The 25988-nt window shown below is 39.9% G+C and overlaps 3 protein-coding genes across 4 annotated transcripts in view; 1 reads left to right on the top strand and 2 right to left on the bottom strand.

The window, feature by feature from the left end:
* Nucleotides 1–120: 120 nt before the first annotated feature.
* rassf1 (Ras association domain family member 1) lies at nucleotides 121–6175 on the bottom strand. Of its 2 annotated transcripts, none has more exons than XM_044121610.1 (8): nucleotides 6017–6175; nucleotides 4219–4289; nucleotides 3820–4130; nucleotides 3038–3162; nucleotides 1448–1552; nucleotides 848–1136; nucleotides 658–773; nucleotides 121–559 (listed from the first exon to the last, which is right to left on the bottom strand). In XM_044121610.1, exons 2-8 carry the CDS (start codon nucleotides 4224–4226, stop codon nucleotides 410–412), a joined length of 1104 nt encoding a protein of 367 aa, XP_043977545.1. In that variant the 5' UTR covers nucleotides 4227–4289; nucleotides 6017–6175; the 3' UTR covers nucleotides 121–409. The 2 variants fall into 2 exon arrangements, with proteins under 2 accessions (XP_043977545.1, XP_043977544.1); XM_044121609.1 differs by having other exon boundaries at nucleotides 122–559; nucleotides 658–776; nucleotides 6017–6173.
* Nucleotides 6176–9068: 2893 nt separating this feature from the next.
* r3hcc1 (R3H domain and coiled-coil containing 1) lies at nucleotides 9069–15919 on the top strand. The gene is made up of 8 exons (XM_044122135.1): nucleotides 9069–9297; nucleotides 11933–12070; nucleotides 12316–12862; nucleotides 13353–13525; nucleotides 14007–14077; nucleotides 14165–14260; nucleotides 14338–14448; nucleotides 15716–15919. Exons 4-8 carry the CDS (start codon nucleotides 13359–13361, stop codon nucleotides 15745–15747), a joined length of 477 nt encoding a protein of 158 aa, XP_043978070.1. The 5' UTR covers nucleotides 9069–9297; nucleotides 11933–12070; nucleotides 12316–12862; nucleotides 13353–13358; the 3' UTR covers nucleotides 15748–15919.
* Nucleotides 14489–25988, bottom strand: part of loxl2a (lysyl oxidase-like 2a) — a 23669-nt gene continuing 12169 nt past the window's right edge. The window contains exons 4-14 of the mRNA XM_044122134.1: nucleotides 25566–25774; nucleotides 23933–24149; nucleotides 23204–23387; nucleotides 21404–21555; nucleotides 21143–21310; nucleotides 18672–18837; nucleotides 17628–17868; nucleotides 17295–17410; nucleotides 16981–17117; nucleotides 16617–16728; nucleotides 14489–15620 (exon numbers count right to left, since the gene is read on the bottom strand). Of these exons, the coding sequence (XP_043978069.1) occupies nucleotides 15550–15620; nucleotides 16617–16728; nucleotides 16981–17117; nucleotides 17295–17410; nucleotides 17628–17868; nucleotides 18672–18837; nucleotides 21143–21310; nucleotides 21404–21555; nucleotides 23204–23387; nucleotides 23933–24149; nucleotides 25566–25774 (1773 nt within the window). The 3' untranslated portion in view covers nucleotides 14489–15549. The remainder of the gene's footprint in view (nucleotides 15621–16616; nucleotides 16729–16980; nucleotides 17118–17294; nucleotides 17411–17627; nucleotides 17869–18671; nucleotides 18838–21142; nucleotides 21311–21403; nucleotides 21556–23203; nucleotides 23388–23932; nucleotides 24150–25565; nucleotides 25775–25988) is intronic.

The raw sequence follows: 25988 nt of genomic DNA, 5'->3' as shown, positions 1-25988 counted from the left end.
TTAATGATATAAAACACTGTTGTAATTTTAAAAAAACCCCAGAAGAAATCTGAGTGGGAAAACTTTGCAGCAAAGCATACACTTTGAAAGGATCATAAACTTAACAGCACAAGACCTGTAATTTATTGTGATCAGTTTATTAGATAATTTGCATATAAATATACATACTCAACTCCAAATCACAGCTTTATTAAAGTGCCAGTATGTGATAAAAGACAGCATGGTCTGGTGCTTTCAGTAGCTCACATTAAATGTAAACACATATATTCCTGCTTCATTAACAAACTATAATCTGAAACATTGTCATTGCCTGAGCTTTCTCCTTCCCTTTTGTGTCACCTGTAAAGGTTCCCGTTTCCGTGGCATGAATAGGTTATTCCTAATGTTTAAATCCAAGGCTGACTCTTTGTCAACCAGGCGTAGTTACGCAGGCCATTGCGTGCCTTATCTTGTCTCTTGCATGAGCATAGCGCTTCACAATCTGCCGCACATGCTCTTCTTCCTCGCGCTGTAAGATTCGCAAAAAGTTGCTCAGCTCAGGAAAGCTGAAGGCATCCCACTGCAAAGAAAAGACATTTTGTTTTAAGATCACACAAACCACTCATAAAATAAAAGAGTTTACTGCAGTGCCCCCTAATATCTGACCAGAAAACTCACATTTACATCCCCTGTTTCATTCTCCTTCAAAACCAGACTCAAGACTGATTCACTGGGTCCAGCACACAAGCGCAAATACAGAGGGCGCTCATCATCAGACAGCTTACGCATGAACACTGCTAGAAAGCAAAAAAAGTATAATCAATGGTTTTCTTCTGTTTTAATAAAATCCTGATGTGAGGAATCCAACCTTGACTTTGCTTCTCAGCACGTTCAAACAAGGCAAACTTCGCTGGATTGTCGACCACAGTGAACTTGTTGAGCAACGCCTCAATGACTTCTCGCACTTGGGTTTCTGAGCTCACATGAAGGTGCTTTGCTGCGTCTTTGGGGAGGTAGAAAGACGTCCGCCGCCTTGTCAGTCTTTCTTGCTGATCGTCCTCCTCTGTCCAGCTCTGGTTCCGAGAAGGTGGGAGGGAGATGGGGCGGAGTAACTGAAAGTGGACCTTTATGAAACCAGTGAACGTCCCATCTTTATTCTGTTAGAAATACAGATTCATTAGAGTTAGAGGGTGTCATTTCTGGAGACAACTCTGCAAGTAATGAAAATATAACGTAAAAACTGTACAGAAGTTCCCATAAACACATCCTCGGCATAATAATAACATAACTATGCATAAATGCAGCTGAGTTAAAGAACTTCTACCAACTTTGCAATGAAATGTAGTCAAAAATCCAGCCACAATTATTCCAGAAGCTTGTTGATGGTATCAAAAACATTCAGATGCTATCATTACAAAAGCCCATGACTAGCTTAGCATAAGCCAGAATCAAGTTTGCTGTGACTCACATCCACCATGTAGAGATTGTTGTTAATCTGAGCGTTGTACTCCTTCACCTTCTGCTGAATCTTACCAACACTTAACTCTTGTTTACCCGGTTCAGTCTGGTCATCCTGAAGAGGACGAAAATGTTGGAACCAGTTATGCCAAAGGAAATCGGTTGAGAAGAATAAAGGATGGAGGGATGCAACAGAGAACAATGTAAAACGGGAAAGACAAGAATTAAATATAATAAATCTAACATCTCAGGACATCAAAATTTCATCCTAAATGTATTTTTAAATTCAAAGTCACCAGCTCATAAACTCTTTGCATACCTAATTCACCCTAGTAGTAATGCATTTATGAACTATGATCTCAAATCTAAAGATTAGATTTCTTTTTAGATGTGGCTTCAGTGGCCTTCACTGACAGTAATCACACAGGAGAGTAAAGGGAGAAAGAAATGCTCTACAACCAAAAAACATTCATTAAAACGCTCAAATCTCATTCATAGGTTATTAAATTAGCATATTATTTTCTGAATTTTTTTAATTTTTATTTTAAACCTGATGTATCATAGAGTTTCCTTATAATTTCCAACAAAAGAGGAAAATATAGCAACAAGAAAGACTTTCATACGGAAGTGCATGTTTCTAGTTTTTTTCTTAGCTTTAAACTGAACTTTAATTCCCGGTTTTAGTTGTTCCAGAGTATCCTCAGCTTCTCAGAAAGGCCCCCGTTCTAATCCCAGCAGGGGAATAAAAGGTGTAGAAAGTGACCTAATTTGTTTAAAACACACGTCTTAAGTATCTGGATGGATTTCAACAAAGCAAATGCTGGGTTTGTTTCTCAAAACTAAAGAGCTGTAGTTAAGCTTGTATACAGTCACAGACGACACTAAAAGCAGGTAGTTACACAGTAAAAATATAGATTTAAAAATATAAAACCACTTTACAAGAATACGGCTTCTTATTAATGACAAATAAACAGTAAATAAACTGGTCAATTATTAAGCTGCAACCAAGGAAGTTATGATGTAGTAAAGGTCAGAGAGAGGGAGAAAGTGACAAATGTCTTAGCAAATAGTGATTATGCAACTCTGTTATACATGTCTTACAGCTGATAGAGGATTTATTAAATGTTAATGATGTACTATATAAAACATTAATAAAACTAATATATCAAACAATTAAAAGAGGTGAGCAGCAAACAGACATGGTGGTGTCTATCTGCTTTGCCATATTAACATCGCACAAGGTCATAATCAATTTTTTAGTTTTTCTCCATTAGATTTCTCAAAAGTAAATGAAAAATCCAACTCATTAAGAAATTAAAATAATAATAATAATACTGGCACTGTGAGAGCAGTGAAAGGTGATTAGTGTTGAATAGAAATGAAACATTTCAAATTTATATTACAAAGAAAAAATAGAAAACTATGTTTAGGGTTCTTTCCACTTCACCGTGATGCACTACCGTTTGTTAATCTATCATCTAATATCAAGATGAAATACGTAAAAATGTTTTAGCTGGCAAAACGTAAACATTTAATGGGTGAATGTTATTTTGAAAGGTGCATTATTATGTTCTGTTTTACGAATTGCGTCGCTTTTTACCACGTTTGTGTCCGTCTCGATGGAGTCCTCACTGTAGTCTGTGTTCCCCGTTAACACACTCCCCTGCGTGCTGCAGTCCAGCTGGATAAACGGCCGGCAGCGGTAGTGACAAGTGTAGCTGCAGTCTGAAGGAGAGAAACAGATATCAAAAGAAGGTGTGGTTTTGGTTCCTCTGTTTTGCTTTAACTTTGGGTGTTGCCAATCTGTGTATCTGTTCCTGTACTGTCCCACTAAGCTGCCGCCTCTGTGAGTGAGACTGAATGTGACTGACAGTACAACAGAAACGCCAGAAGTAAAAGAAAACAGAGGAGCAAAGACAATCCTGGGCCCTATATGTACAAAAAACACTGAGCTGAAAGATGAAACAGGCCAGAACTTCCAACTGATAGGCTAAACAGCTCAGAGAGGAAATTTAACATCCCGAGGCACTAATAAAACAGAAACAGCCTAAGATGAAAATAAACATCTATTTCCATTGTGACTATGGCAGTAATTTTTCTTCAAAACTGTTTAAAATAGAACAGAACCAGCAAAAAGCCAAGTTTAGTCTACATAAATAGACAGACACTGCAGTACTCAGCAACCATTACTTACAGACATCAATTATACATTTGTTTAGATCTGGTCCAGTGGAATAACTCAAAAGCTTTGAAACAACATAGGAACAGGATGTAAAGCATCAGGCTTTCAATTTGCTCGAAGCCTGAAAATCTGACACTTTTGCTGGTCAGATTAAAATAGACTCAAGCTTAAAATAGATCAGAATTAGAAGAAATACTCACTGGCACAGCGTAAGCTCTGCTTATAGAGACCCCAGATGAATTCTCCACACAGGTCACACCAGCTGAGGTGTGTGTAGCTATAGGGCTGGAAGTCATGGCCCATTGCCCCCTCTCCCAAGTGACGGACTGGTCCCTCGATGCTGACGCTGTCTCCAACCAGACGGACAACGCGGCCAGCGCCAGGCTGACCCGGATTGACAGGGGCACAGGCGATGTGAGAGGACGGAGCGGCTAGCTCGATGGAATCGTTCACACTGAGGTCCTTCAGCTCAATCAGCTCACAGTTAGTCATCCTGTCCTCGATGCAGAAACTGAAATATCATGCAAACACTGGGTGTCCATGAGGGCGTGCAGGTGTGTGTGGAGCCATATGAGGAAGCAGCAGAGTTGGATTTATACCTTTCCATCACACTGAAGCATCATTTTGGAGTCAGTCCCGTTCCAGAGTCAGGTAGCATCACAGTTTGAAGCTACAAGACATTAAATAACAAAAAAACTTTAATGGATTTTGATAAAGCAACTTTTCTCTAATAAACAGTGTCAAAACATTTACACACAGCATCACATATTTATTAATCTATATGACACCCTCACAAATATTCGGTCAATTTAACTTGTTAGGCTGTTTCTCAATCACAACTTTTGCTACAATGAAGCTTTGGCTTGTCTGCAGTCAAATTCTATATCTGTTATAAACTGTCTTTGCATCTTTATTTGATTTAAACGTTCAAAATAATTGATAATCATGTATATAACAATTAAACATAAAATGGAGTGTCACTGCACCTACAGTGAACATAAAGAACAAACGTAAATCTGTTTCTGACTCTATCTTTAAGAACAGAAAAACAAAGGATTAACAGTTGTTATCTGATGCCAGGAATCACACAGTTACATAAAATGTGGGACAGGATGATGGGTATAATCCAGATCTATCCCTCAGACAGTATTCACACTGTTCTTCACAAAATGTAGCAAACAGGAGCAACAAAAACTGAGTCAGTCCAACTCAGGCAGAAAACTGAACAGTTGATGGTAACATATACTGTAAAACACAGAGTCCAGCCCTGGAAACCTGGAAAAGACTTGAGAATGTTGTGGAAGTTCACCCTCCAGAAGGACATCCATTACATACAGCCAGAGCTACAAGAAGATGCTTTAAATTAAACATAATGATGTATTGAAACAGCCAGCAATAAACTGACGTGTATTTGAAAGTTTATAATCACAGATGTTGCAAAGCCAGTTTGGTTGAGTTTGACCTATTTTGCAAAAAGGAATGTGCAAAATTTTATCTCTAAACTTGTAAAGTAGATGCATACCCCAAAAGGAGGTTTAGACCTTTAGATTTTTACTTAAGAAACACATTTTTAAGATCGAGAATTATTTTCTTTCTGCTTAACAACGACTCTATATGTTTGTGTCTCAAATAAATACCCAATAAAATGCAATAAACCACAAGGTTACCAAAAGTAAAACAGTTCAAGAGGTACAAATACTTTTGCAAGGCTGACTTTGTCATTCATGAGACAGCACAGAATTTATTAAGTCATAACAATATAAATGATAAAAAAAAAAAACTGAATGACAAAAGAAAATTCAGAAGGTTTTGAAAACATGATTTTTTAAATTTTTCCTATCTGCAGCAAGTGTATGGAGGATTTAAGAGACTGAGTGAGGAGGGATGTGGTTTCCTCAAGAAAATAAGTAAAAAGTAAAACATATTTCTTAATTAATGCAGCAAATTCAACTCAGTTACTCAACAAAGCATAAATTCATCATTTTTCCGAAGCCACAGCATTATTTTATTAAGATGAAGAATAGCATCTAAAACTGTAGTGAACGTATTTTCTCTTTGGAGCAAACTTATTGTGACTAGAATAAGAACAACCCGGGTCTGTGTTTGCCAAGTGGGTCACCACACGGTGCAATTATCCATGCAGGACAACAACAACTCATTGTAAGCGACATCATTTAAGCCTATATGGTGCCATACTTGTTTATTACCTTCTCAGCTCAGACTTGTGCCTGCAATATTTTCACGTGATAAATTATTCACTAATTGAATATTCAGTCGTTAAAAGCAGCCGGGACAACGCGGTCTAATCCCGCAGCTCAAAGTCTGTGAACGGGACAGGGAAAAAAAAAACTCCCCGGACAGATATCCTGACTAACTGTTCACAGAAACCCCCCTTACCTCGATCGCTTTATCCACGCAGCTGTTCGATGGCGATATCTGCATAATCGACGCACTTTTTGTCTTGGAGTTATCAGCGAAGCGTCCCCCACCTCATCTCCCTGCGCGCACTTTGGGTTTGCGCATGCACATTGTGAGACTGGGATTATCCCTTAAGCCAAAATGTGGCACTGAAGTAGACGGAGAGAAGAGAAGGCGCTGCTGGAGGAATCAGCTCTGTTGCACGCATCACATCCACACAGAGACATGATTTAAACAGATGGGGCTGAGGAGACAAGCACGGTGTTAAGCTTCTGATGTTTTCTACCACTTTACAAAAAAATAAGAATAATAATTAAATTGAAACCGTTCACTGTGGTTATAGATAATTCAGGACTTCAATGATGAATAAATAAATCAACTTGATTAAATTGTGGAATATGTTTTGTTTCATTATTAGACTTGTGAGTAAACGCTTCTTTAAAATGTAGCCTATTTCATTAATTTATTGTTCACTTATTTATTCCGCGCTTTGGGATCTGCAACTATAAAGGGCATTATAAATAAAGTCTATTATTGTTATTATTAATTTAGGGTTCATGTCATTTATTTTAAAAGAAGAAAATATAAATAAATGCAATATTTACGAATTAAATGTAACGTAACCTAGTATTTGCAGAATAGTTAGTCATTGCATGTAAATTCATTTTACTTAGGCTACATAGAAAATGAACTGTGACAGTTCATTTTGCATGTAAGTAAAACAGGTTTTTGCTTCCAAAACGCCCACTTCTATGCGAGAAGGCTGTTAAATCTTTGATTAAGAGTATATGTGGGAATCATTCAATGAGGAAAAAGCCCTCAGGCTAAAATATGGCTAATGAAAAATAAAATGTGGTCTTCCTATTTTCTACATTCAAATCAGACTTTCATCGGCGTCTATATTTATTTGCTCCTCCAACACTTAAACCAAATTAATGTTTTAACACAGCAGCAGCAGTAGTAGAAGAAAGTATTTATTGTGTGAGAGTGAGCTTTTCTAAGCCCATTTACAAAACAAGATCACCCGTCACTTAAAGATACTGTTTTTATTCATTTATATTTGTTTGCTTTGGCTGTGACAGAATTTTCATTCAGAATTGAACTCCTGCTTCAGACAAGACAGCAAGACAAAAGTTAAGAGGAGATATTTCCTTAGATCAGTTATAATTATAGAAAAACATATAATTTTTCATCAATTCGAGTTGGTTTGGCATGGAAAACTAACAAAATTCTCCTCTAAGCATTATAGACAAATTACCTGATCCATATGGTTATTAATTCCCAGAAAGTCCACTGGAAGGTTTGGGAGTCCTTTCTCTACTATTTTTATTCCTGCAGAAAATGATTGTGTTTATTTTATTAAAGAGTTTGTACACTGGAGGCCAGTGTACAATGTGTCCATGTGTCTTCAGCTCATGTTAATGAGAGGAACATAAAAATCCTACCCATAGTTTCAAATAATTTAATAAGACCTTTTGTTTATTAACAAATTGCAAACTTCCAAACCCCATAAATTACTTTTGAAATATGACAGAAGTGTATTTGTAGAAAAAAAGAAACACATGCATTTTTTAAATAATTTTATTCACATTAAAATGCAAAAAAAAAAAAGGAGAAAGGAGAAGAAACTCCTGAATGAATGAGCATGTTGACGTCTACAGAACCCCAGTGTGCGTGTGTGTGTGGAGGCCCTGCAGAGTCACAAGCTTATTAGAGAGTAATTGGAGCACAATAACCAGTGTGCAGCTGAACTCTGTGTCTGGTGGATTTGATGGTCCAATATGAGAATTTCAAACTGTTTCATGATGGTATTCTTAGATAGATTGTACACACTACGATTGAATGGATGTAAATGAATTTACACTCGGCAGGAAGAACCCAAGCTTGCTTTCAATGTGAATCATTTTATTTATAGGACCACAAACTTGTACAGTCTTCAAAGGCACCATGTTGCCCATGGGCACCATGTTCTATAATTTAAATCAGGAATCCTCAAATTCAGGCCTGGAGGGTCGATGCCCAGCAACTTCTGGATGTGTACTTGATTCAACACACTTTAATCACATAGCTGAATTACCTCCTCAGTGCAGTCAGGTTATCCACAGTGCTGCTAACGACCTGATTATTTGACTTAGGTGTGGTGGAGCAAAGCCACATCTAAAACCTGGATTGCTCTAGGTCTAGGAGGAGTTTTAGCCATTCAGAGTAACTGTGGACTATTAATATGAAGAACATATTTGACCGGAGTAATCAGCAGCACAGTTGCATGCTATGGACCTTACCACAGGGGCCGCTTTTCATTGGCTGATGTCCATTCTACGTGGTCACGTGCGTGGCCGTCTCACAAATACACGCTTCCCGTTAGCTACAGCATAATGGCGGTACTGAAACAACTTCTACACCTTGAAGCCTGTCTGCTACACAGTCTTACGTTAGCTAAACAGATCAATATGCAATGTGTACTGTATCTGACACACTAAAGATTTTATTTTAGCAGAAAAGGCTTTGGACTAAACTGTTACTCGTGTTAGCCACTCTAGCACCAAGTAAAGCTAGCCAATCAACCATCGCTGTGTTCAGGGAAACGCTGATTAATAATCGAGAAATAAATATCAAGCCTGAAAACTTGATACCGTAACGGACTGAATGTTATGTTGTTGTTTTTTTTACCTAATCTTTGCTCGTCTTGCGGGGTGCAGGCAGTTGCCACGGTAACAGGCGGTTACCACGGTAACAGGTGTGCTTAAACTACAAAGAGAGTAAAAAAGGTACTAGCGGTTTTGAGTTGATCACCTGTTCGGGTTATTTTACCTTTGATGTAGTTTCTAAACGTTGGACTAATTACCTCGTTAGTTTGTGAGTATAGCTACATGATTTACACCAAACATCAAATAGAACAAATATATTTCATAAAATTTTAACAAACCAATGGCTGGTGTTACCAACAACCTTTTCAGCATGTCAATGTTCTTCTTAGGCCTTCTAACGAGCCATCATTTGATCCTGGTGCGTTAAACCAGGGAGAGAACTAAAATATGCAGGAGCTGGCCCTCGAGGACCGACTTTGGGGACCCCTGCTCTATTGCAACAAATTTGATTTCAGTATCATAAAGCTACCAGTAGGAGGCAGTGTGGGCTTGTAATCGCTCCGGAGTCTGCGTAACGGACAACAATCAACTGCAGAACAGATTCTAGGAGGATTTGTGAAGCACAGATTTGCTTCTGCCTCATCACTCCTGCTTGTTCTATCCTGTTTACAGGTTAGTAGAGGGTTGTTTTTTTTGTTTTTGTTTTTTTCCTTTTTCAAAATATCCCTGAAGAACTTATTTAGTCTCGCTAAAGTAGTTTCTATAGAGTCCTTCTGTGTTTTATTTACTGGTGTCATAGCAACTGAACTAACGGGCGCAGGCGAGGAAAAAGAACGACCACGGTTCTTGTTAGCTGGGGTATAAAGCTACAGTACAGGAAGTGTTGCAATCTGTTCTTATGTACAGATTCATTAATACACCGTCAGTGAAAGGAAACTGTACTGGAAGTTGTTGGAAAGCAATATGGTTATGTTGACTAGATCGTTTTTTTTTTATTTAGATGAGTCAAATCTGTGTAGCCGTATTCTGTCTTTCTGTGAACATGTTGGTGTACAGAAAAAAAATACAAATACATTGTACATTGTTTACTTTATGCAGTAGCATATGGCGTAACAAATGGGGGTTAGTTTGAGACTTAAGTGTGTGACATAAGCTGTACTTTTGCATTAAAGGATCTAAATAAACTGTTTATTACAGAAATAAGAATATTGTAGAATGACAAAGAAAATAACATGGACACTGGATTATTTTGAGGAAAGATCAGATATAGTGCTGTTTGGAAATGTTTAATAAATCAGAACAGATTCCAAGAGGATTTGTGAGGCACAGATTTGTTTCTGCCTCATCACTCCTACTTGTTCTATCCTGTTTACAGAAAAATCCGCATCTGTTATACCAGTCCTGGTGCGTGTAACATACAGTATTTAAGATTCACATTTTGAGTTGAATTACTGAAATAAATGAATATTTTGATTACATTATTATTTAAAGAGACACACCTACTGTGTTTTAAAATTACTAGTTTATGAGAAGGTTTGACGTGAACTTATTTTTGAGAAGTTTTTGTTTTGGAATTTTGACGTTGCTTTTATTTTGAAAGAAACATACCGGATATGTCGCTGCTCCCGCAGTAAGCAGGAGGAAGCGGATAAATGCAAACATGTCTTATTCGGGTTAATATAGTAGCGGGTGATTAAAACGTTTTACTTCTGTTCTTTTAACATTGGTTAACCGTAAGTTAAAATAAACATTTGGCTAAGCTATCATTCATTCAGAACCGTTATCCAAAGTATGCTATCTCTCCTTTAGTTTTAAATGTGTACTTAAAACTATAAACGCAACGACAAAACAATTTTTTCTGTCCTGCTTGATGTTAATTAGCGCAATTGGAGCTTTAGTTTTTAACAAATCTGACGGTTGTTATCGACGGTTTAAATCTGCATTCATCTGTCAAATGCAGAGTGTTAAAATAGCTGTGTAGTATTCTAGCTAGTTAGGCCAATGGTACGTTAATTTTGACTGTTCAGACCAATAAAAATTCAACAAATAGTCTTCGTTTCTCTTGGTTCACCCTGGCGTTTCCTTGTTACGATGGCGTTTATCTTCCAAAGCAAGAAAATCAGTTTTTGCATCATGTTTTGGATGATCTGGAAACATACCAACAGAAAAGAAGCCTTAAGAAGTAAGTAGTAGTATAGCTTGCCTCCTTTACAACTAAATAAGCTCGAAGCGGCTTCAGCACTCGCATATTTTAGCATCACTTCTGTATATACAACTTGTACATGCATGTACCGCATCAGATTCCCCAGACGACAGTATAGTGCTGAACATCCGTCATTGTGACCCAAAGAGGGGGCTGTTAAGAAACTAAACTTAAATCCAGATGGTTACTACTTTGATTGCTTTTATCGGAAAATCTGACCATACTATAATTAAAAAAAACATTTAAACTTCAACAAAATCTTTAGGCTTATGGAGTAACAAAATGTTGCTTTATGTTGCCAGAGAATCATGATATATGTAAGAGAGAGAAGAAATGTTTCAAACCATTGATGCAGGAGTTCCCCAAGGTGTAGCTCTTGGCCTACGTTAATATTTGCTTTTATTTATTTATTGATTTGCTATATCTGTGTCCTATTACAAGATTTCTGTGATATATGTAAATGTAGCATCTAAAATCTGATTTAAATGGGCCTCACTATTGCGATATGGTTTGCCATGAATTTGTTTCTTCTCTGACGTAATGTGGCGGTCATGTTGGAGTGCTTTAAAATCTGACAAGCATTTACTGAGTTAAGTTGCGAAAGCCAACTATAGAAACCAAACTAAAACATTATATAATAATAAAACTGCAGAAAATGAGGATGTTTGTGTTGAACAAAAATGCTTTCTGAATTCAGAGCCTTTCCTTGAACTGTATTTTCAGTTGTCCTTTGCAGGTGACGTTAGGTATCACTTTCTCTCCTTGCCTGATAACTAGTCGGTTTCTGATTTTTAATTTTTTAAAAAATGTTCCTGTTTCTGACTCAATCAGAAGATTGAAGTTCCTGGCTTACTTATCACGTCCTCTGTGGAAATGTCAGCATTTCGAAATGCATGAACCGTTATCCACTGATTTGCTTCTGCTCATTTGAATTGTTTGGAAAGCACTCATAACACAGAATTTACTGAGTGAGATGTCTTTAGTAGGTTTTTGATGTACTTTCTTGTGTATGACATCCACTCCGAAAACACTTAGAGATCAACTTTTGAATTTCTTTAGAAGCTGACATCTTTGTCCGTCTGCCCTTTGTGTGTGTCTGTGCAGCGTGCTTCTGTTCCCCCCATTACCCAGCAGACTGCGATACTTGATTCACAGGACAATAGAAGACATACCAGATCTCACCACCTTCTCTGTAGGGGAGAGCTGGTGCCGTAGGGTGGTGGTCTGCCCTTCTGAGCTCAGGTACACGTTTTTCCTTTTTAAATATATGCCTTTGCGATTAGTAGTGAAGTTCCACTTCGCTACTAAGTAGAAGTAGTGAAGTAGATCTTGTATTATCTCCAAGATAAAGGTGGTTCGTATTATCAAGAAGCAAGACTAGGCAGCTTGTCTGTGTCCTTTTGTCGCTTTTTGACGTGTGAAAATTGAGACTGGTTGTTGAAAGAAAATCAGGGTACCCCCAACTGAAGATGTTTGTTTTTCTGTAGGGCTGAGTCAGAAGAAGACAGTGATGTAGAGACCAGCAGCTGCCTTTCTGAAGAGCCCCCCGGCAGCAGGGCGGCGAAGGAACCCGACGTCAAGCTGAAGCCTTCAGCCTCGTCACAAAGCCGAACACCTAAAAGGCCCGACCAGCCCCTGTACCTGCCGCGAGCCGTTCGGAAGAGGCTGTCTCTGCAGGACTCACAGGGCTCCGCTGCAAACAGAGACATAAAATGTTCTGCTCAGTGCTGCAGAAGCTCTCCTTCAGAGTCTTGTTCTTGCCCCAAGGCCACAGAACCAAAAGTTTACTCAGCCTCCTCTGCACAGGAAGCTTGTGGCGCTGACGGTATAACTGATGTTCCTGAGAACAGTTCACAGTTTTGTCCCCAGGAACAGACTCAAAAGTTGGCACTAGGGCTGGATGAAAGGGAGACTGTTGTCTGGGACCAGTCTCTGTCGTTCGCAGAGTTGAAGTTGGAGGAAGCAGAGGGAGAAAACTTCAACAATGTTCAGGCTGAGGATACAAGCACAGATACAGACGATGTAACTGAACTGGTAGGTTATAGGTCTTATTTTAGAGGGGTTTTTTTCTAAATGTTTTTTTTTATAACCTTGACAGATTTAGATTTAAATTGTTCATCCAACCAAGAGGTTTGTTTCTAATTGGGGACAGGCATTTCTCAGGAAAATAAACCAATGTAAAAGGAGTCTGGATTTTGAAGAAAATATAATTTACATCAAAAAGCTTTTCAAAAATCACTTAATGAATTAAATAAATTGTTCTATCTACAAACAAAATCTTATTTTTATATTTCCAATGACCCTCTTTACCATGGACTTAATTTTTAGCTCCCTCCACAGATTCTCTATCAGACCTAAGTCAGGACTCCAGAACATTAGTAATACTTTCAGCCTGAAGAAACATGTTGGCAAATGTTAAAGATTTTCTAAAAGCCTGAGTCTTCCAGCATGAGAAATGTAAGAACCTGAATAGTTACCTAATCATGAGGTGCTTTCTGCTGTTTTTTTTTTTTTTCCCTTTCAGATCAAAATGCATCTTAAAGAGACAGGCATCTTTGTTGAGCTTGTTCACAATGACTACGCAATCTATGAGAACGTGTTTCTTAACTCGGATGACTTCAGCCATGTCATTGAGATTTATGACTTTCCACCTGTTTTCAAGACTGACGACCTCCTGGATGCTTTCACAGAATACAGGTGAGGTTATAATGTTATGGCCCACATAGTACTCCGCATATATAACTGCTGACTGAAAGGCTAGAAAAATACATTTTCAGTGCTGTTCTCATTTCCTTCTTGATAGCGTTTTGACTACTATGTACTTTTACTTTTTCACAATTATGCACTGCTTTGCGTTGTTGGGCTGTCGCATAAAACAGATTGAAGTTTGTGTTTTGGGTGAAGAGGTCTGAACTCTCAAATAGACATTTTCCTAAATTTGTTCAAATTGGGGCTGCAGTATATCACACATTTGTCATTATTGCAATATCAGTGTGCAATGTTCATATCACAAAGGACTTTTTAGCGTGCAATAATTTTGTCTGATTAAGGATCCTGATTAGTCTCTGCCATAGTAGAAACTCACACGGTGCGGTCTGCATTATATCCCACTGATAGATGCAGCTGTTTATTAATTTCCTCCCGCTCTCTTCCTCTTTCTCCTCCCATCGCATCTCAGTGACGGTGGAATGAAGATCAAGTGGGTGGACAACACACACGCTCTGGGCGTTTTCTCCTGCCAGGCGGCAGGTCAGAGCTTTTTCCACTGTACACTAAACGCGATGAACTGTTTGAACTGATGGTGACTGAAGTCGGTGGGGGTTGTCTTGATTGCAGCGCACCACGCCCTCTCCATCTGCCACCCGCTGCTGAAGACTCGAGCTCTCTCTGAGGGGAGTAAAAAAGCACAGGGCAAGGCGGTCAAAAGGGCAGGTAGGACGCTTTGAGCTACCGTAAACAGTTTTGGTGAAATCTCAATAGTCAGTTGAACGGTTTGTGTCCTCTTCAAGAATTTCTCCAGCCGGTGAAGGAGCGTCCCAGGACAGACTGCGCAGTGGCCAAACGGATGGTGACCAGAGCTTTAGGCATACAGGGACGAGGCAGACTGTACAGATATCCAGGTAAGCAAAAGTGGACACACACACTCTTGATTGACACGCGTTGCTTTCAACAAGTTTTTATTTAAAACCGTTATGCATTTCCACATTCACCTCAATATATTAAAACAATTAGCAACTGGAAGGATCCTTGTAAAATGAAGGACTCTTACATTTCTACATTCAAACATTTACAAATTCATTGAGAGGCATTTTCACGTACAAGTGTGGCCATTACAGTAATTTCACAAAGGTACCAAAGTCCCTGATGGAGATAGTTCAACAAGACATTTAGAGAACAGGCACAGATCAGAGACGAGCGTTTAGTGGAAACAAACAACCCTTCTCTGTTTCTCTTTCATTCCTGTTTAATTTATGAAAGAAAATCCCTCACACACGTTGGAAATCGCTGCAGGAACTAATTCCAGAGCATCTGTTGAACACAGCACTTCCAAAGAAAAAATATCAACTTTGACTTTTATTTTCCTGTCATTTAGAAGTGGATGCAATTTATCACAATGTTTAGCTAATTAAATTCAATCCTGACAACAGGAGTTTTCCCGTCTTGACAGGAACGTCCTTGCCAGAAGCTTTGGCTCGTCCCTTTATAATGAATTACAACATTTGTTTTTGTGTGGAGGGAATTTCTGGACTCTTGACAGTTTTAATTTATACAGCTGCTTTTCATCACAGCTGTTTGGGATAAATGCACAGTATACGATTATGATAATACAAATTCAATCACTGCTTGCATTAAGGAACATGGTGTCTGAGTTTTGGTTTGATGCAGTCCACACATTATAAAGCTTTGGTTTCCAATGCACTCGTCGCCACACTTGGTTTAATAAGTTACGTGGCTTTAATTCTCTTTGCGTCATGAGCACCAGGTCAAAATAACACTTTCAAGAACAGCAAGAGACTCTAAAACACACAGTTCTGCACAACTGAATAAATGGATTTACTGAACAAGCAGCTCGTTGTCCTATGGAGTCGTTGTTTATTGTACCAGCTGAACCCTGAGCACAACGATGATCCAGCACTGCTCCGATTCGGCGCCACACAGCTCCCTCTAGTGGTTGTCAGAAAATTTCCTAGTGCCGTCCTTGTGATGCGCTTTGCTCTGGTCTACCTGTGTGAAAGCTGGTTCGTCAGCAATCCGGGAATCGTGTCTTCTACGTCTGAACTTAATGTGCCACCTGTGAAGCCAGAAATAAAAATGTAAGAAATTCACCCCCCCCAAAAAAGGCAAAATGTTCGTTTAATGTTTTCTTCTGTTTTTTTGTTTCCACAGCCGGACTTGACAGACCCGTCTCCGATCAGTAACTCTGAAGAGCCGCCTCAGATTTCTGTAACTGAACCCAACTTGTGCTATATATTGTTCACTTTCGGTAACACTAATAAGGCAAATATCTCAACAAGGATGAAACAGATATTTTGGTTATTTCAGATGGGTCCAAAGACTCAAAATGTTTTAAATTAAACTCTATTGCATGTTGGTTTGACCTGAAATATGTTCAGTTGCCTGGGAATATTTAAGATTTACTTTGTTTCCTTTTGTTGTCCTGATGAACGAGAAGATAAGTTTTTTAAAACATTTTTTTTAACATATCAAAGACTTGTTCACAAAGTAATTTTCAGAAATATTCTACATTTACCGATGTTTGCTGTTTTTTTTTTTGTTAAAACTGTTCATAGTCTTTGACAAAGATTAATAAGTGCAAAGTACAAGGCATTCTATATATAATATTTATTTATTTTTTTTCCCAATTTACAGTTTACTAATTGTAGTGTGAGCCAAGGTTATTCCTAACTGTGCTACTGTTATGAGGACCAAAAGTGCCACAATTTATTAAATAAGTGTTATAAAGGATAAGATGCCATAATTTGATTGTGGGACTTTTGGCTTTCTGTTTTTATGTCACCTTGTTATTGTTTTCATAATCTTTGAATCTTTAAAGGAATGTTCAATCGATGCCTGACAGACAAAGTATTGAATTTTGTATTTTAACAATAGTAAAAATAATTTAAAAAAACCTCTGTCAGTTTCTATTCGGAGATTATAAGTCACTTAGTATGTTCAATTGTATATTTCTGCACTATTTCCATCATTCAGCTTCACTGCCATTCATTGAATTGCTACACACAGTCCAGTTTTAGTGTAAAAACTTTGTCGGAGGAGAAGCTGTCCTCACCTATATGACAGTTGTAGGTCCATATCCGGTGTCCGTCGTAGCGAGTGCGGCACTTCATAATATTGTTGGTGAAATCCGATTCTGCAACCTCGTAGTTTGGGTTTATCACGACCTGAAAGAAAGAACAGTGTCAGAGTTAATAGTATTGTTCTCAAAAGAGGTTTAACTGCACTAGTCAACCAGATAACACGTTTCGTGTTCTTTTAAGGGCCTTCGCTCAATCGTGTAACATTTTAGACAGAGAACAAGGGGGAAAAAAGGGCAAATGTGCAGAAAGAGAGTCTGTCTGGTCTACAGGAGACAGCAGGCTAATCTGAGACCGACTTTTCCACCAGAAGTTGGAAAAGCAGAGCGGCTGTTGTACCTGCAGGATGTAATCTCCTGGCTTCACGTCTGTGATGTCGATCCACTGGCAGTCGATGTCGTGTCTGTACGTGTCCCAGCAGCCGACTGTGATGCCCTGAGAGCCAAAGTTGGCACATTCGTACCTTTTCTGGATGCCTAAATATTAGAGCAGATGTTTGCAGTTTGTGTCTGAAGAATCAGTTAAAGTAATGCTCATTTTAATCAAGAAGAAAACAGCACGATGGTAGAGTATTTCTTAAAGTTAGTTTCAGTGTTAAAAGAACATCCAGAGTCTCTAAATTACAAAACGGAAAGGCAAGTGTTGGATTCTACCTTCATCGCAGTGGGTGTCCTCCAGACAGAAGCTGGCTTTATGTCCCTCTGCTACCTTAGTCCCATTCAGACTCAGCAGGTCATAGTGGGTGAAAACTTCCATACTGTGGTAATGTCTGGATTACACAGGGAAACAAAGGAGCGTTGAAAACGGACACATCTAGGAGCTTAACTAAATCTTTTGAATCTTTCAACAATCTGTTAAGAAGATCTTATTAGTTTTGTCCAACAACAAGTCAGCTGATGTACATTTACGACTCGTAGTAATAGTAAAACTAAATCAGAGTCTCCGAGTAGCTATAACAAGGTCAGCATGTGCAGGTGAGGTCTCACCTGTGACACTCATGCCAGACCCAGGAATGTGGCGACGCCCGCGGCCTGAAGTCCGACAGGCCGTTGTTCTGGATCTGGGAGGAGAAGCGGAGCAGCCGGCGGTAGGAGCTTGGGTCGGCTTTGTCGGCGGTGCTGGACAGACAGCGCTCCTCGTGGGCGCACTGCAGAGCGTACATGGGCCGGTCCTCCAGGTACGTCGTCTGCTCCACCACCTGAGCACTGAGGACCAGGTCTGGGGCCGCTGTGAGGACGACAGCAGCATGAGAGGAGTCCACAGATTCAAGGTCTTTTTTTTTTTTTTTTTACTACTATCCATTACCAACTTTGAACTTTTTAAAACAGCAACTAAACAGTTTGTTTTCTACATACAGACAGTTTCAAAAATATTCACACACCTTGAACCTTTTCTCATTTTGTCACATTGGAAACAAACTTTAATTATTGGCAATTTCAATACAATAAACCAACAGGAAGTAGCTCGTTACCTGAAGGGACAAATACATATGGTTCAAAAGTATTGTCCAAGTAAAAATCTGGAAAGTGTGGCATGCATTCTTACATACTTTTAATTTCTATTCCACCCTCTGCAGCAAAAGGTAATCCTGCAAACTTTTGAGTTAATTACAGTTGCAGTTTTTTTTGGGTTAAGTCTCTTCCACCTTTGCACATCTGAAGATTGAAATGTTTGGCCATTCTTCTTTGCAAAATAGATCAAGCTCAGTCAGATTAGATAGAGAAAGTCTTTGAAAATATATCTTTAATTTTCAACAGGATCAGAAGGCTGAATGGAGATGAGTGCCACAGCATTTTAATGAAAGTCCTGCTCTACTCTGTCACTCTATCACAAAGTCTCAATCAAAATCATTGAGGTTTGCGGTTGAGAGACAATCAACTAATAATACAACTGTCATGTTTTTAGCCACGTGTGTATATTTTATCCTAAGGCATTAAGATCAATATGAAATATATACTTTCTAACTAATGTCAGAAAGTATATATTTAGTAAATGAAACACGAACGTGGTGCTTTTGTTCCGTTTCTTACTCTGAGTGCAGGACACTCCGGCAGCAAAGCGTCCGCCTCCTTTCGGACAGCTGATGTGTTTGCCGTGATGCAGACACTGATCCAGAGTCAGCTCCGTTCCTGAACATCTCACGCCGCTCATCAGCACAGAGTCGGCCGATGAATCTCCCTCCCAGTACCACGTCTCCTGAGAATTTCAATCAGAAGTAACACGCCATATGATTAAACAATCAAGATAAAATGTGCTTTCCTAAGCGTAGGCATAAAAAAAAATAAATAAATAAATACAAAAGCAGTTATTCTGACTTTTCAGCTTCAAGAAAAGTAACAGTAAGAGCTTATACACATGTAGCCATTTGATCAATTCTTCTTGGTTAAGAATGCAAATAGTTGCATAAAAAAAAGAAAAGAATGTGACTAACTGTTTAAATCCAGGCATAAGCCGACCAAGTTTTGTTCCTGGCAACCAAACTGATTACCATGAGACGTGTGGGGTTGTTTTGGATACAATGCTATAGATACATTATGAAGCGATTATCTAACTGTTGGCATTAGTCCAATCAAATAATTTAATCCCCCCACCCCCCTTCGCCCACAGAAAATAAGGAGCTGTGCAGATGTTGCCCAGCCCTGACTCAGCTTTGTTGCACAATTTTGCAGACCTTATGGAAAGCCTGTGCAAGGGAAAACGTCAGACTTTCCACCAGCGACCGTGAAAGTGGAGGATACAAAGGAAGCTGGACTGGGGGTGGAAGGGGTGATGCATATGTTTGCTGGTGGGCTGAGGAGAAGAGCAGATATGCAGAAGTGTAGATTTAAGATTGCTGTCACATGTTCCATCTGGTGGTCGGGTTCGCCTGGAGAACCATCGGAGCGAGACAGGAACTAGACTCTAGTGGGTCTTAAGAGGACCTGCTCTGCAATAAAAACCACACAGACGAGAACTTTAAGTTTAGGATAATTATCTAGATGCGGATTATGTGTGGCCTGAAATTTCAAGTTGGCACAGAAATGCTCTCGTCGATTTAGAGCGTTCGCCGGATCTAGTCGAGGTTCCACTCATAAAGCTGCAGTTATCAACCCTCCTCCCTGTAATTCTCTCGCATACCTTCCAGATTTGGATCATCTGAAGCCATAAATTCCCAACATCTATAAAGTAGGTTCATATACAGAGCAAATCATCGGGGTGTTTTTCTCCCTGCCCTCTCACCTCTTGACATAAAAACGGACCAATCAGGATAGAAATGTGATGCTGCTCCAGTGTTTCCATGTGTGTGTTGTTCTTTTTGTTTTTTGTTTTTTTTTATTGGAGGCTCCTTTGCACTTCAAAGATCTGCTCACAGTTTTCTCTAAAGTCTTGCTGAGAGGCTGCACGTTTAAATCTGCCATAAGGTTTCCTCCATTAACCAATCTTCTCTACTTACAACCTGGTTTTGATGTTTTTCTAAGCAAGTGGCATCTTTATTTTTGCCCTCTGGGGTAAGTAAAGCTAAAGCTTATTAGAGACAGAGAGCTAATGGCGTACACAGTCACACAAACACACCAAACAGGTTTAAACTGGGAAGCACCGGCAGGCTGATGTAATGCCATCCATTTCTCTTGTGGCTGTAACCCATCATCACTTCCTGCCTCCAGAACTGCAGCAAAGTAAATCTGTTTTATTAACATTACATTATGGAAACTGATCACACGCATCCCATGTTATTTGATTCTTTTCTTCCAAATTGGAGGCTCTTTTACGAGATCCTGGCTGTGTTTTTGTTAAGACATGTAGAGGAATGTCTCCTCACAAAGACGTCGTGGAAATAGCAGAGACTAAACGAGAAAGCATAGGACACATATCTGAAAAACTGAGAATCTCTAACAATGATATTAGTGTCAAAAATACAAAAATTGCTCATTTTCGGGTCTGTTCTGACAGGCAGAATTCACTTTAGAGCTGTTGTTTTCAGTCCTGGTTCTCTCAACTCACTGCCCTGCATGTTTTAGGTGTTTCTCTTCTTTCACACTCCCGACTTCTGCAGGTGTGCAGGGAAACACACCCAAAACACAAAGGACAGTGGATTTAGAGGGCCAGGGTCGAAAACCACTGCTTTAGATAATAAACCAAAGCCTGCACACACTTTTCTACTGAAGGAGAAAGAAAAAGGTGAAAAAAAAGTTATTTCTGGCCAGGATCTGTCATACTTCAAAAGAGCTACAGAACTCAGAGAAAGTCCTCATGTGTCTCTGCGGCATTTCTTAGTGTAGTAATCACTTTTAGCATTTGTTGGCAAGCACACTAGGAAAAGAAATGTTCTGCATAAATAATGTATCAAGAAGCTGCAAGAAAAGAATCATGTCATTATTTTCTTGCAGCCCTGGAAGAGAGAACAGATTTCTCTGTTGTTGGAGGATGGGTAGGGGCTGGCTCATCGTATCGGGAGAAAAGTACAAGCAGGTTAGCAGAGAAGCTTTCCGTTTGGAGGAGAAACCAGATTTAGAGAAATTACCTGGAAAGCATGACTGGCGAAGCCCAGCCCCAGCTGTCTACACACCACCACCGCCTCCATGGTCCCCCAGCTGTCGCTGCACACCGAGCCCCACACCAGAGAGCCGTTCCTCTCCGCCAGGACCTCCACACGACCCTCGTAGGGGTTACGGCCGCCGCTCAGCCGAAGCTGGGCAGAGGGACGGTTACATTTACGTTTCATTCAAAACGCAGAGCAGTGCGTTTTCTTTAAAAAGCACCAACCACGTGGCGTCAGACTCACTCGGCTGTGGAAGCCCATGGCAGGAACGTTGCACCTGACCGCGGCATCTTCCTCGTGGCTGCAGCCGACGGAGTCCCGGTTGAAGTAACACTCGGTCAGAGACTTTTCAAAGCCGGAGCATTGCACCTCGTTCATGTGGACAGCGCCCACTCCTGCAGGGACACAGCAAGCACATGGGAAAGTCAGGAATCTAGTTAGGAAATATAATCTGATATTTTTGTCGCACGACAATTCTCCTATGAATTAAAGAAGCACACGTCTCTTCCCTTGTTTTTCAGACAGAACGTTCCATAAAGGGGCAGATGAATGATATTACACTGCAAAGAAAACAAGCAGCCAGCTATGACAGACAATGAAGCTCTGAAGTTTCTTTTACTGCCGCCTCCCCTGAAACATCTGTAATTGCCCTCTCCAGATGTTCTCTGGGCTGCACCCCAACAGGTCTGCAAAAGAGGGCGCCGTCTCCATGTTAGGCTGATTTGTAGGGCTGATCAGTGCGTGTCTTGTTAGTGACGGGATTTACTGACATTTGTGAACTGAGCTAAAGCTTCGGAAGACAAACTATATCCAAGTCTGTGGGGTGAAAGTTGTAAGTCGAGAGGTTGGCTTGACCAGGAAGCCCTGAAACAGCCTTGTCCGTGCTCCAACCCAGAATTCCTCTCCTGAAACTCATAAAACATGTTTTCTTCCCTGGAACATTTTGTGCACTCCTCTGTTTTGCTTTTAGAAAAAGGCAGAAGGAGGGGGGGAAAAAAATACAACTTTTCCTGCAGCCATATGAATTTTATAAAGCTGTGGGATATTGCATTTCACAGATTCAGTAATGGGCTCGGTGTGTAAACACCATTTTGCTGCTCCATACGTTCTGTGTTGCGTTTATGTGCTGACTTCAAGTCTAGACGGGCTGAGGTGAGACAAAAACAGGTGGTGATGCTGCAGCCAAAGATAAGGAGGAGGTGAAGGTCACCCTCTCGCATTTTCACAGCTGGACATACAAGCTCCTCTGTCCCTGGTAAAGATCCTTTTAAAAAGACATTTGTTTTCAGTTCAGCAGAATAATCTCTAAAAAAAAATCCAACGTTTCTTTAGATTTAATGTGGCAAAGTACAGGATTAATCAGTGTGGGGGGGAAATAATAGAAAGACATATAGCAGCTATAATAATAAAATACATGAACTAAATTTATTTTACTTTTTAAAGCTAATCAGGGTGTGAGAAAACTTTTAAAAAGCTTTCCTGGTGTAAATATGATGTGAGATTTATGTTCTTTTCTCCAAACGTCTCTTCAAAATGGGAAAGCGTTTCAAGTGATGGAAGTGTGCACTGATCTTTATAAGGAAGGAAGTGGCTCCACAAATAGCTACTTGTCTAATCTTGATCATATCTACAATCAGAGTGAGAATTAAAAAGTTAAAAGCTGGATGAGAAGCCAAGCTTATCAGACCACCCCAAACAAAAAAGAGGAAAATAAGGGAGGTATATCTTTTTTTCACAGCTCCAAATTTGGTCAACATTAACCATAACAACTATTTCTTATAAACACATCTTTGTTTGGGGTGCTAGTAATTACAAATTATACAACAGGATGTTTCAGATGTGAAGAAATTAACTTTTTTTTTTTAAGTTTCACTGCTTACAGACAAGTTTAATAAAGTATTACTTTGGAAGTGCTCATCTTAAATTCAGTGGGTAGATTTAACTATACATATATTCCTGAATTATGTTAGTGTTTTCTTCAACATCAGTAAATGCATATTTTGCATCATATAATGGTGTCATTGTTGACAAACTTCTGGTTACCTTGACCCATGCGGCCTCCAGTCAGGGCCTCTTTGGCGCTGCCAAAGCCCAGCTCCCGACACACCACGGTGGCTGCTCTGATGTCCCAGTTATCGTCGCAAACGGTTCCCCACTCTCCGTTCTTCAGCACCTCCACTCGACCCTCACCTATCATAGCCCCGCCTCTCAGGCGCACTAAGGGCTGCTGTGGAAACATCGCACGAAATAAATAAGACTGTGGATATGTTGCAGATGGTGAGCATTTAAATGATTGCCGCAACGTGGGGGGGAAGCAAAAAACATGCAAATATTTGGCAGATGGATGAATTCAGAACAACTACAAAAGGATGAAGAGTGCTTTTTAACCCCTCCCCCAAAATGTGAGCAGTATGGTGGATAAACTAAAAGAAACACAGAGAAGCTGGTCAGAGCTGATCTGAGGACTGATGGACATAAATAGACCAATTACAGAGCAGTCCTGGAAGAAAACTTAGTAAAGGCATTTTAAAATTCTGGCCAAGACTATAAAATTGATGTTTAGACACTTTGGATCCAGTCTGACTGGGATCTACATAGTATTGACTCAATACAGTCTGGATACAAATGCGTACCACAGTTTTCAGATTTGAATTTATGGAAAATGTTGAAAAGCATGTGTCATTGTCTCTCAAGTGGTGTGAGAGCAGCACAGGACTTTCTTGCTTTGCTAGCTGATAAAGATAGCAGCCAATCATTTATAATGTGACCAACCTCCATCCTGTAGGCCTTTCTGAAACCCATGCTGACGCTGGGAGCAAAGGCCCTTCCAGGTACGCAGCTGATGACAGCAGGCATGCCCCGTCTGCATGTGTTGTTGCCTTTGAGCTGGATCTCTTTGCCCAGTTTGCAGTCTGACAGGTCGGCCTCGTTGCCTGTGCAGTTGACGGAGAAACCCCAGTAGTTCTTCTTGCGGCGCTTCGCCAACAGTCTGAGGAGGAAAGAACAAAAACCATGTGGGTTCCATCCTGACACTTTGGATTCATCCCTCCTCCAACTCTGCAGACTTGATTACAAACCATCCATCTGATTCAGGTGTTTTGGAGAAGGAGTGGATCATCATCCTCATCTTGATTTTCCAACAATTTAGGCACTTGTGAATGCACCACTGCCCTCCAATGGCATTTAAGAGAAGTATATAAAAGTTGAAGGATAAATTCTTTGCAATGCTTTAAAAAGCTATTTAATTAGTTTTATTTCTAGTTGTGTCCAATTCATTCATGCACATTGTTTGCCCCAACAGATGATTTTGAAGTAGAGCTGCATCTGAGGAAAAAATCAAGCCAATTACTGAAACCAGAAGAAACATTTTGACGTTTTCCACGTTGTGCTCCAAACTGATTCAAATACAGAAATGTGTTTAATTTGATGGTGCATTGGGACTAATTTTGTAAAAACCAGCGAGTTAATAGTTATTTTTTCATATGCAACCAGACTGAATTTGATGCCTCACAACGTGAAACTCCACAACGGTGAAACATAGTTTGAAACAAGTGTTTCCATCCATGGAGAAGAACGGCTGCTCAGTGTTTCCATTTAATCTGCTTCTTAAGGTTAAACATTTTTTGTGGGGCCCACCGCTGACCTGCCGGGTGGATTTTTCAGACATTCCTGCTAAAGGTCAAAAAATATTAGCACATGGAGAAACAGGTGCAGCAGACCTGGCAGAATCACTCACAGCCATCCATTCGGTTGAGCGTGCTTGGGGGAAAAAAATTGAACAAAATCAGGTGCCGTCTGTGTGTTTGCTCGTTTGCACAAAGCATTTGAATCTGTTGCCCATGTGAGCAGACAGAGAAAGACACATAAAACCCAACAGAACCAAGGTTTCAGACTGTAGTACACTCATTTGTTCCCGTCCAGGACTCTCATTCATCTGCTCAGACTTCCTCTGACAGTGCCAACAATCTGCAGGACCAAGTGTGTTTCAACTCAAGAGTGGAAAATGGATGAAAGCGTGAGTGACTAGCGGAGTAAACAAAGCTGATTGTGTAATGTTTCCTAACATCTGTTTAGTTTGGGCTAAACACACCTAAAACTTACAAAACCCAACAGAAAAACAACCCCGAAAAAAGAGTAAGCAACATCCCAGACATACTGTATTTTTAGCATAAAGAGCATGTGAAGGATACAAGTCTGCCCGCAAATGACGGCTTTCGTTTGTTTTTTTTAAACGTGTGAATTTGAAAAAAAGCTATTATATATATATAGTACATCACAGTGTTTACTCGATCCAAAAAAACAGTTTTTAACGTAACCCAAAGTAAACCATACAACATGTAAACGTTCATTACAGCAAATTAGCATAATCAAAACTCCAATTCCCCGCCGCAGAGCCGTTACTCACTTGTAGGGTCGCACGTTGAAAGGTTTCTCACCGGGGAAACCGTACATGCCACAGACGACTCTGCTGTTCATCTCAGTCCAGTCCTCGTTGCAGATCTGTCTCCATTTGCCTCCGTCTTTCACCTCAACGAAGCCCTCGGTGATGGGGATCCGTTTCCTGTGGGAGTACGTGGCTCTGATCCTCACCTCCTCCACCTGCACCGTCACGCCCTGACCAGCGAAGCAAAGGCTGTCATTAGACAAAATGCAACCCAAAGCAAGGTTTGACTTTGGTTATGACGAAAAATAACAGATAATATAAGAGTTTTATGTTCTGTTTTCTATACAAGCAGTGCAGCACCCCCTTTTTGATTACAATTATTACTGCAAATTCAATGATTATCGACAAGTTTGTGCTTAATTTTTGGTAAATCTGACCAAAAAT

The sequence above is a fragment of the Gambusia affinis genome, linkage group LG07 (genome assembly GCF_019740435.1).
Source record: "Gambusia affinis linkage group LG07, SWU_Gaff_1.0, whole genome shotgun sequence".
NCBI classification, from domain to species: Eukaryota; Metazoa; Chordata; class Actinopteri; order Cyprinodontiformes; family Poeciliidae; genus Gambusia; species Gambusia affinis.
This window is presented reverse-complemented; position numbering and strand designations above follow the sequence as displayed.